Genomic DNA, 12,334 nt, shown 5'->3' with positions numbered 1-12,334 from the left:
GTCACTACATCCTACAAATGAAGCAGTCCAAATTCCAAAAAGATTTGTCCTTGTTAGTAACAAAATCCATTCCTGTTGAAAATATTTTTCTTTAGTCTTCTTATAATCTTAGGGAAAAAAATGTTAAAAGTAAAGAAACATTTCATAATCTGCGAACTCGCTGAATTCTAGAATACCAATTCCCAATATTCTATAATGATAGTTGGGTAAATTGAACGCTACAGAATTTACCTATATGTTGATGAACATGGTATGACCTTCCCTTTTCATATAAAACATTTCATATACGCACAGTTACATGCCCTCGTGCCTACCCACATATGCACACATACACATACGTGAGTACCCACAGGCATACAAAACATATTTTAAAATCTGGGAGAATATGAAAATGGTATAGCAGTAATCTCTAAGAAGTGAGATTTTCGGTGAATATTATTTCCTATGAATTGTCATTTTTCCCTCCTAATATTTCTACAGCAAAATATGTATTATTTATTTAATAAAAACAAAAGTTTAAAAAATAATTTGGCTCAATGTTGACAAGAATATTGCCTAAATTTTTTCTTATTTAGACAAGTGATTCTCAACCATAGACAATTTTGCCCCCTATCAGAAACCTGGCAATGTCTGGAAAAGTTCTGGTGGCCTCAACTGGAGGGTAGTACAGTGCAGGGTGACAAAGAATGTTCTGGTGTAAAATGTAAACAAAGCTGTTGCTGAAAAACCCTGCTCTCCGATAAACTGACTATTTCAGTGACCTACTTTCTAAAATAAACAAACAAAAAACACAACTCTCACATGAGCTCCAGGCATACCTTTAATGGCATTACTTTAAATTTTTACTTAACCCAACTTTTAGAGTTAGCTAATGTTTATTTAACTCTTCATAACTTGAAAGGCATAAGAATAAAGTTTTTACAAACAAAAATATTGGTATATCACTCTCCTGATATATAAAATACTACTGGTTCACTCTATAGCTATTTAAATATAGTGACCAAAACCCAAGCTAGGTTTCTTAGCAGTTATAGAATGTACTGTCAAGGACTATCTATTTTAAATAAATTGATTAAAAAGAGAGTAAGAAATTTTAAAAGAGAAATGAAGAACATAGGCAGGAGAAAGACAAAACCATTGTAGCTACAAATTAAAGCAGATCTACCACTGTATGATGTACTTTTCCTTTGGTCAAGATAAGTTGTAGTATAAACATTTCTAGAATGGCAAGGCAATTACCCGAATCATGCCTATAATAACAATTTAAGAACTTGAAAAATAATGAATCAGGGAAGAGAACAGAATTTTGCTTTCATAATGATTTCCAAAAGATTAAAAAAAAAAAACCCAAAATTAAAAACTGTAATTATTTCAATTTAATGTTCAAAGACCTTAAAAACCATGATGGCACAAACCACACTGTATATGTGACTTAGCTCTTTGCCAACACGTGGCATACACACATTGGCAGGTTATTTAACCTCTGTATCAAACGTGGAAGTGACACTAGCTCATAGGGTTATTGTAAAATTATCTGAGATGGTATATTTAAAGAACAATTAAAAACACTGCTAGAATGCTATCTAGTACACTTCCCTGACCTTTACTTATGTTTTCCCTCCCAAATGCCAACCTATTATTATATTTTAATTAAACAAATGAATTGAATTTATTAACATCACACATGAAAGTCTTTTTTTTTTTTTCCCCTCCCCAATTTACTTACGTGCATTATCCCCTTCTGGAGGTTGATAAAAAGAAAGGCCCAATGATACTATGGCTGCAATTTCTAATATAATTAAAGTGACATCTTGTAATGCTTCCCATACTAATTGAAGAAAGGTTTTTGGCTTTTTAGGAGGTATAAAATTCTTTCCAAACACTGCTTCTCTTCTCTCTATATCTGCAGGGTTTCCGCTCAAACCTAGTGAAAAGAAACAAATTTCAGTGAAAAGTTTCACTACTTACAAAAGGAAATACCTATTTTACTCAAAACATTAATTCATTACACTTTATTAAAAAAAAATTTTTTTTTAATGTTTACTTATTTTTGAGAGAGAGAGAGAGACACAAAGCATGAGCAGGGGAGGGGCAGCGAGAGAGGGAGAAAGAGAATCCCAAGCAGGCTCCAGGCTCTGACAGAGCCCAATGCAGGGCTCGAACCCAGACCGTGAGATCATGACCCGAGCTGAAGTTGGATGCTCAACCGACTGAGCCACCCAGGTGCCCCTTCATTCATTGCACTTCAGATTCCAATTCATAAGACCCAATCAAACTGACTTTTACACATTATATCAAATGAACAGAATTTAAATCACTGAAAAACATGCACAGTGCTTTAAAAGAACAATTCACGTAGACAGGTCAAGACTGGATTAAAAATTTTCACTTTTCCAAAATGTTCATTTTTGATCATATTACCTTATACCATCTTGTAGGCTGCCAGAGACCAGAGTGATATGACAGTTGGATGGGTTTTATATTGGAATTAAAAATTTCCCTGACCTTTACTTTGATGTTTTCCCTCTCAAAATGGGGAATTATGTATTTATTTGATTTACTTACAGCATTCTGGTCACCCTAATCAGAGAAAGTCTTTGATTTTCACTCTTATTTACTAAAGAACAATGAAACATTTATCACAAGCTCTAAAATTTCTCCATTAAAATGTCTGTTATACATGGACTGATAAATGATTTGCAAGTCACACACACACACAAAAAAGGAAATTATGGGATGACCTTTCTTTTGAATTTTATTTTTAGGATTTCCAGCTTGAGAAACAGGTACTTCTATTGACTGATAGCGCCCACTATCACTGTAAGGGAAAAGGTGCATGATGGGACATAATATTTATTGCCTGGAATGTGGAATTGGAAGGTTATGAGGAAAGAGGTTAAGAGAGAGTTGGAGGACATGAATTTTGCCTTTCCCTTACCCCATCAAGCAGGTCCTCCTCAAACTTAACCGTGCTGATCCAATCAAACCTAGATATATCCCAAATAGCTAAAGCGAAGTACATACACATTTATATTTTTGTGGGAGGTATGAAAACAGGCAGGAGTGACAAATGACATGTTTCTGAGTCTGCTTAAAAATATCAAAGAAGGCAAAGATATCAGAATGATACCACTTTCAATTTATCATCATAAATTTAAATTTATAATTAATTTAGTTAACATAAACTCTTTTTTTGGCAAGAGCTCATCCCAGGAGAACAGCAAAGGAGCAAGACAGGAAAACAGCAGATTACTGGGAGGCTCTTGGTTTTAGGTGTTTCGACTAGTAATCTCAGTGTGGAGGCAGGCAGAGAGTAGAAGAGAGAGAACAAAGAAAGTACGCTTTTAGAATAAACAATAAGAAATTAACACAGACATTTTAAAGTAATTATTTATTTGGTTAAAGGTATCAATAAGATTCCAGAGAATGTTTTCATCAGCAACTGTTAAGAAGTTCCGTCCATACTGGGCAGAAAGATTTGAGATTTCTGATGATAAAAGTCATCATCTGAAAGCTTCCACAGAGCTTCAGGCTTTGAGACAGTTCAATAGAAAGAAAGGAATGAAAGGACTGTAGTAATCGTGACTGAGGGAAAGAGAATATGAGAGAAGAAACTTGCAAACTGTAATTTAGAATCCACAGTTTCTTCAGACTAGAGCAATGCTCCCCAATCACACCTGGCTGAAACCAGTTAACACTGGTCCATGGTTTAATTGAGGGACAGAAGAATCAATGCAGTAAGGTTTTCCACAAAACAAAATTTTTTTTAAAGGACTAAACTTTGAGATGTTCTGAGATTATGTGCTTGCCGCTTTTTAAATTTAAGTGCCCTTTCTCTTATAAAAAGATAGTAAGTTTGTTATATCTTGTATTTCAATGACATTACTAGAAAAAATAAAAGACAACCTTCCCTAGCTGTCAGTCTCCAATCTTTTTTTCTATGAAATCTGAAGATATTGGTTTTATCAGTTTAACTCACACTTAATAGAACCTACTATTAATTACAAGTATATAACACCTAGTAGTTTTAAGTAGCACCACTATAACTATAAGAATAATTGACCCAAACCTACATTAATTATAACGGAGGCCAACATTTTATGTTAATGCTGATAAAAAGAGCCACAGAGCTAAAGAGAGCTTAAAAGCCTATCCGAAAGGGTGCCTGGGTGGCTCAGTCAGGTAAGTGTCCCACTGTTGATTTGGGCTCAGGTCATGATCTCCTGGTTGGTGGGCTCAAGCCCTGCATCTGGTCCTACATCCAGGAGCATCAGTGCAGAGCCTGCTTGGGATTCTCTCTTCCTCTCTCTCTGCCTCCACCTCAAAATAAACTCTAAAAAAAATGTATCTGGAGGGAATCTGGGAATTAAAAAAGCAGCCAGTCCTAAAGGTTACTGTAATTCTTCTAAACCACTACCACACATACAAGCACTCACCTAAGATACTACATCAATAAAGTCATCTGGGTTACAAACTAGAAGACCTAGATTCCAGTTCACCTACTGAAATTTTACGCATGTCACTTAATGTCTGTGGCAGTTGGGGTAGAGGCATTAATATTTGTTGGTGTATCTTACAAACTTGTTTGGAAGGGCCTAAGAAGGTACAATGGATCAAAGCATATACTACAGAGTAACAGTGATTGAGCTCAGTAAGGGGATGACAAGTTATAAACTGGACATTACAGGTTTTAATTCCACTTTGGGGGAAATTAATTTCCATAAACGCAGAATAATAAACTCACATAAACGCAGAATAATAAACTCACATAATCTAAATATAATGAAGTTAAGAGTTTTGTAACAATAGTCTGTTCCCCACCCTATATTTACTTAACATCTACTACTTGCAGGGACTATTCTACATCCTGAGGAGTCAGTATAAACACACTATATATTCAGCAATCTTATACTGGAGGGAAACAAAGAGATTATTAAAGTAACATAGCGAGAAGACTAGTACTATTCTAAGTGCAACAGAAACCTTTCTAAAACAGAAGGGATTTAAAGCACCATAGAGTATGGTAGTAATAATTGATCTCATTTAAATTGTTGTGTGAAGTATAAATTGAAGAGAGCAAGAGTGGAGGGAAAAGACCAGTAAGGAGGCTGTTTAAGTAGAAAGTAAGATGTGATTGTGGCTAGTATCTGAGGTTTTTAACTGAATCTGCCAATTATTCTGTGAAAAGATCAGACAGGACTTGCTAAACGACTGGATGTGGATGAAAGAAAAAGAATAAAGAATGATATCGAAGTTGTTTTTTTTTTTTTTTTGTCTATACACTTAAATGATTGGATAGTAAAGACATTCACCAAGATAGAGCAGGCCTTTGGGAATTGCAGAATTAAGTGGAAAAAGAGAGGCAAGAGTTAACAGTTTCATTTTACAGATTTACACCTGAGATGCCCATTTGTTTTTTAATGTTTATTTATTTTTGAGACAGAGAGAGACAGAGTATGAGCTGTCAGCACAGAGCCCGACACTGGGCTCGAACTTCACGAGCTGCGAGATCAAGACCTGAGCCGAAGTTGGACGCTTAACTGACTGGGCCACCCAGGCGCCCCTGAGATGCCTATTTAAATAAACAAGCGGAGAGGTCTGTAGACAGCTGGCTAGCCATATTCGGGACTCAGAAGAGGTCTGCGCCAGAAAATCATCAATGCACAGATGATTCTGGAGTCATGGACCCAAAGAGAGCTCCCAGAAAGCAGACAAGAGAGAAGGGTTAAGGCTAGAAACTTGGAATAGTCCCCAACATTTAATGATCAGATGGGGGAAGAAAAGGCAACCCAAAGAAACGGGCAGGGGGAGGTGGCTGGCTCAAAAAACAGGCTCGTGTAAAATTATGGAAGCCTACAAAAGGAGCGTTTTTTAAAAAAGATGAAGATGATGTGGATGATGACATCAAATGAGGAAGATGAAGCCAGAAAATAAGACTGGCTTTGGTTAGCTGGAGGCCCATGCCCTTGAGAAGAAATTTTCCAGTGGAATGCTGTGAAGCGAGTCTGATTAGAAAGAACTGAAGATAGAATAAGAATTAGAAAATGGATGGAAACTATGATTATACAACTTTTTCCACGAGTATGATGCAGCAGAGAAAAATAAAGCAGTAAAGGTGAATTAAAGTGGATAAATACACCCATTATGCTTTTTTAAAGATGAGTGATAGATATCAAGGCAAGTAATTTACCAGCGGAAATAATCAAACAGAGAAGACAACACTGATGATACAAGAGACACAGGCTAACACTGGAGTAAAGCCTCTGAAGAGGCAAGGGGAATGGAATCCAGGGTGTAGGTGTTAGCCTCCTCTCAGGGCAGGAAGAGGCTTCCATTGTTAGGAGAGAGAAAGCAAAGTTCTTGAGGGAAGGGAAATAGCCAAGCTGGTAAAACTGGTAATGAGACTACATGGTCTTAGTTTTGAAAATAGAGTAGATATGACATGAAATCATTAAGTATAACTTATGAATAAATATACTGACAACTCTTCTGCCTGGTCCCATTGGCTCAGTTGACTGTAGAATAGTGGCAATGAGGCCAAGGGCATGTATGGCATCTGATCTCCTTATGCCCCAATTAGCTTCACAAAGAGACAATATATTTAAAAAAACCATCAAAGCAGCTGTGAAAATGAATCAAGGAAACCGATTTAAAATGGGAGTTCGGAAGCCATGAGGAGACAGTTCTTGGGCATGTAGCACTCCTCTCAGCTTACATGAGCAGCAGGAAGGAGAAAGATTTCCACATGCCTCAGTAACAGCAAACTTCCCACCACCTGCAGCCAGTGAGAAACCACCACAACCTGGAGCTCTTGTTCTTCCCCAATGAAGTTATTTTCAAAATGACTCACCCCATGTCCTCCCAGCACCTCATAAAAGCTAGCCTCCCCTCTGTCTCTTCAGACTTGCCTATGGTTTGCCACAGTCTGCTTGTCCTGAATGGCAACGCCACTGTTATTCCTGAATAAACTCATCTTTATTTAATTAAATTACCATTTGTTTCACTTAAGGTTGATTACATGGTGTCATGAAGTGGGATCAGAAGGTGCAGAACCCCTGGGGAACTAATGACTGTTTGTGGGTCCCACTTGAGCCCCTTGTCCTCTCCATTTCTGTGAGCCGTCTTTTTCCTTTTGGTTCAGTGGGTTTCCTCTTGGATTCGAATTTAGTCTCTTTGGTTCAGCTCCCTGACTATCTGCTTTTGTGAATGCATTACCCTTCTTGGTGAGTTCTCTTTTGTTTTCTGTACTTCTACTTTGAGTAATGGGATCCATAAAATCCAAAGAGTTTAGCAGGTCACCTTCTGGCATACCTATCTTTTTTATGTCTAAAAACTATGGTTTCAGAAGTTGTAAAATATCTACAAAATGGCAAAATCTTACTAAAGACAATCCAAAATCACAATGGCCATTATGAGAAATGTTCCAGTTAGATAGGATCATTTAAGAAGTGCATTTGAAAGCAAAGGAGTCCCAAATCAAACAGAATGGGGCACCTATTTTTATTGGTATGCAGAAGTTTCCAAAGTTCAAAATTCCAAAATAGCTTCATTGAAAGATTTGTTGTAAAAGGCTAATGAAAAAGTAAAGATATAAGAGGTACCAAAAACAAAAGGCTTTAAGACTGACATAATACTCTTACTGTGACATAATACTCCTACTGCTCCCCTCTTTCTTCCTCTGAGTACTCATTCTAGCAATCCTCTGTTTGAATTGCCTTTACACTCTGAAGAGACTATTAAATTACCTTTTAAAATAACACCGCCTGAGACTACAGGTGATTCTCTTCAGTTACTTTTCACTCCTTGGTCAAAGGCCACGCTAAAGGCCAAATGAAGTTAGGGCTATAGTTAACTAATTTCTTGAACTCCAGAGAAAATTCTCTAACAGTTTTAATAACTGGATTAACTCCAGAGATTACTGGAAACATAAAAAGGCAGAAAATAAGATGAGAGGCACTAGTCGGAGCCTGACAGAAAATTTTAAGGCACTCTTCCCTCTGCTCATTGTGGATAATGTAGTTGGATCAGTGGAACAAGCTATAATGTCACTTAAGTTGCAACTCAATTCGTTGAGGAATTGAGAACAACAAACCTTATCTTGCAAATCCTTGTGAAACTAGAAATGCAACTCTAGAGACAATTCAAAGTTTATCCATTTCTTTTTTGCCAATACCCAAACCTCCCCTACTAATCTTTAAAGGTTTGTAACTTGCATTCTTCCTTGTGCCTCTGAGATGTAAATGCTAAAGTGCAAACTTCAGGGAAGTAATTCTTACCAGAAGAAAAACAAAAGGGGGAAAGGTCCTTCAAAACTTAGCTTTAGCTATCTGGGCAGGTAGCCTTGACTAATTCCATCTACCAGAAAAGTTAGATCCAACTTTTATCATGAGTGAAATGGAAGCCTCTGTTTATGTCTGTCTGTATGTTTAAGTGTGCCTATGCATGTGTGTTGTATATATGTAGTACTGTCTACCTCCAATAGTATTACTACAATCAATTTGTAAAAGACTTCTATTTAACTGACTCAAATGTGAATTAAGTATTCATAGAAATTCTCAAAAATGTAATAGAAAGTAACCTAAAGGTTTTTCAGGTTCCCCTGAGTTTGGCAAACAAAAGCTGGCCTTAAGTTTGGTTTAATTAAAATAGGCATGTCTTCAGAGTTACCAGGATTAAATATAATGTAAACATACAACTTTTATTCTACCCGGTTTTAGTAGTCAAGTAAGTTCACGTTATCTCTGTTACAAAATCTGTCAACAAGAATAACAGCTTGGGAAGATGGTTGATTTTGTCTAATGTCTCATGAAGTTTTTGTGGGATCTAAACATAATTTTTTTTTTATTTTATTATTATTTTTTTTAACATTTATTTATTTTTGAGACAGAGAGAGACAGAGAATGAACAGGGGAGAGGCAGAGAGAGAGGGAGACACAGAATCTGAAACAGGCTCCAGGCTCTGAGCTGTCAGCACAGAGCCCAACACGGGGCTCGAACTCACGGACCATGAGATCATGACCTGAACTGGAGTCGGACGCTTAACCAACCAAGCCACCCAGGCGCCCCTAAACATAATTGTTAAGAGCAAGTAAACTAAATAGAAGTAAGTAGGATAAAAAGGTTTTAGGTGAACTTTTCAAATAATTTACCCAAGTCTTTTTGGGGAACCTTAAAGTTTTGCTGCATTAAATATGAGTTAAATTCATTAAATATCCAGATCATTTCCAAGTAAGATAAAATATTGCAACACAGATTACTGAACATAGGTTTTTTTGCTTCCTTTTACAGAGGAACTAAAGATATTTGAGTCTAACAGTAAACATGTTTTAGCCATGCTTAAAAATTTTCTATGAAAAAAGCATGTTTTCAGAAATCATAAAAAGAATTTATAAATCTGCCAATTCACAGAATGCTAATGTAAAGGCCAGTTCTTAATTGTTTACTTCTTAATTAAAGTTGCTAAGGGTTAAGAATTCTAATTAATATGTGTGCTTAAAGCTACTAGAAATAATAAGGGAAACACCTCTATATGCAAAAAAATTATGACATGGGCTTTTGGTAAAAGAAGGTATAAGGAATATAAATGCACTTTTTAGAGGGAAAATCTGTCCTAGTGAGGCTAGTTATTTAAAAAGAGAAAAGAGGATAAAATCTGAATGCAAAACGAAAGTTGTAGGTTTGTGGAAAAGGAATCTTTGGGCATTTTAATGTACACTCAATCTGGTTAAGATTAAAATAAATTTATTTAAAAATGAGTTTTAATGTCAAAAGTACAGTGGTACAAAATTGGAATTTTTTCTTTTTCCTGTCAAAAGAACAATGTTTTCAGGGACCCTGGGTGGCTCAGTAGGTTAAGTGTCTGACTCTTGGTTTCACCTAAGGTCATGATTTCGCAGTTTTGTGGGTTTGAGCCCTGTGTCAGGCTCTGCAGCGTGAAATCTGCTTGGGATTCTCTCTCCCTCTCTCTCTCTCTGCCCTTCCCCCGCTCAAGCTATCTCTCTCTCTCAAAATAAATAAATAAACTTAAAAAAAAAAAAAGAACAATGTTTTCTTACATTATTGATCTGCTCTTAAGAACAAATTGTAAACAAAGGTTTTCCTCTACTTTTAATGTAATCTTCCTAGAAAAACAAAGATTGTGTGTTTTGCTTTCATCAAGTCTTTGGTTACTTAAAAAAAAAAAAAGCTGAGTCTTTTCAATATTAAAGAAGCTAAGGCTTTTTACAACTATTTAACTTTCTGTATTTTTCTGCAAAGTCTTTGTCACTTTGATTAAATGGATACCTAAAGTATTGTTTCACAGTGACATATGATCCTCTTTGACCAAAGGTCCAAATCGTTTGATATTTTATTTATTTATTTTTTTTTTAATTTTTTTTTTTTCCAACGTTTATTTATTTTTGGGACAGAGAGAGACAGAGCATGAACAGGCGAGGGGCAGAGAGAGAGGGAGACACAGAATCGGAAACAGGCTCCAGGCTCTGAGCCATCAGCCCAGAGCCCGACGCGGGGCTCGAACTCACGGACCGCGAGATCGTGACCTGGCTGAAGTCGGACGCTTAACCGACTGCGCCACCCAGGCGCCCCATCGTTTGATATTTTAAAAAAAAAGTGTCTGTTTATTTTGGAGAGACAGAGCACAAGTGGGGAAGGGGCAGAGAAAGAGAGAGAGGAAGACATAGAATTAATCCAAAGCAGGTTCCAGTCTCTGAGCTGGCAGCACCGAGCCTAGTACAGGCTCCAACTCATGAAAGGCAAGATCATGACCTGAGCCAAAGTCGGGCACTTAACTGACTGAACCACCCAGGTGCCCTGAAATCTTTTGATATTTTTGACAAACTTTCCAAAAAATCAAATTCAAAAGGAAGTATTTTGATCTTGAACTAACTTTAGGTTTTTACAGAGGGCCCCTAGAACATATCAAAGGACTTGTTCTCCTTATAAAGAAGGATATGTTAAATTAATTAGACTTATTTGATATGTTAAATTACCTGGGAAGCATTGTTAAAAACAGGTGATGCTAAACCTTCTTAGAATAAATTTGCATGGAAATGTTATTAATGTGTCCCAATAATAGCATGAAATTTCTAAAGATCTTATATGCCTTTTTATCACGTTAACATTTGTAATTCTGGTTACTATCATAAAGGGTAAGTCACAAAATTACCAAATTTCCTTGTCAACTGCATTATAATGAACTCTCATCGGGTTTTTAACCATGGCCACTTTTAAGTGTTTTGGCCATTTCCAGACAGTTACCGTTTTACTCTGATGCTTATACAGTGTTTCTGCAAAAGTACTTCATCTTCAAGAAGCTTCAGGAAAGGATGGTTTTCTGATAACTTTAAGACAATAGAACTGAACTTGGTAAGAATTTCCAGAACTAGTGGCAAAACTGAATGCAAGCAGAACAACAATTAAAAACATGGGACTAAATGAACTGAGAGGATTGTTATAATTTTTACAGCTTCTTGTTTAAAACATTACTGATTCTGTAATATTTTGCTTTCCCAGGTTTTAGGAAACCCTTTTCTCTCTTAAGCTATCAATAATTTGGTAAGATACACCTTTGTGAATAAAGACAAAACATTTACTTTTTCTCTCTATGTGATCCCTCCAGAATTTGCAAACTCTTTGTATTCTTATTTTTATGATAATAATTTGCATAAATTCAGTAAGAATCTTTTCTCTTTATATCAGGACAGAGAAACACTGGTTGTATTACCAAAGCTTTGACTGGAATATCATATTTGAGAAATGTGCATAGATTCAGATACAACCAGAGAGTTTTAAAGAACACAGTTTGACTTTACAGAGCCAATAAATAAAGCCCTTTGAAGGAAAAATCAACTTGGTACCTTGCTTACAAAATTCTAGGAAAGCAGTCTTAAAAAGAGCTTAGATGGTTAATCACTTTTCTTGCTGCACTAATGCAAATAATCAAGCAATGTTTCATGCAAAGAAATTATTTTTACTATAAAAAATGAGGGTACTTGAAGAAATTATGTTTACCTCTTTGTCTGTATCAGATTCTAATCCTATTAACTATCCTTGAGTTTCTGTTATATACTTGTAAATTGAACTGGATCCTGAATTCTAGCTTCCTCAAAAATCTGGCTACAACTCTCCAAAGTAACATTTCCAATTTTCTCCCACCCTTTTGATTTGGAATCATTTTGAACAAAGACTGCCCCAAGAATCTAGTTGGAAAGGACTATACCAGGTCCTCCTCACCACCCAGATGGCAGCCAGACTTCAGGGACTTAAACCTTGAATATGTATCTCACAGATGAAAAAGGCTCCACCTGACATTTGGCCCTACACAGATAGAGAC

The 12,334-nt window shown here is 36.3% G+C and overlaps 1 protein-coding gene across 4 annotated transcripts in view; it reads right to left on the bottom strand.

Annotated features, from left to right (window-relative positions):
* The window catches only part of ATP2B1 (ATPase plasma membrane Ca2+ transporting 1), a 131,634-nt gene that overhangs the window by 52,683 nt on the left and 66,617 nt on the right, over nucleotides 1-12,334 (bottom strand). For all 4 annotated transcript variants that reach the window (XM_040491258.1, XM_040491257.1, XM_040491255.1 and 1 more), the window contains exon 3: nucleotides 1,727-1,924. In XM_040491258.1, coding sequence (XP_040347192.1) covers nucleotides 1,727-1,924 — 198 coding nt within the window. The remainder of the gene's footprint in view (nucleotides 1-1,726; nucleotides 1,925-12,334) is intronic.

This window comes from Herpailurus yagouaroundi, unplaced genomic scaffold (assembly GCF_014898765.1).
Source record: "Herpailurus yagouaroundi ecotype Mexico unplaced genomic scaffold, PumYag 182, whole genome shotgun sequence".
Classification (NCBI taxonomy): domain Eukaryota; kingdom Metazoa; phylum Chordata; class Mammalia; order Carnivora; family Felidae; genus Herpailurus; species Herpailurus yagouaroundi.
The sequence above is the reverse complement of the archived record's forward strand: the minus strand, read 5'-3'. Positions and strand labels throughout refer to the sequence as shown.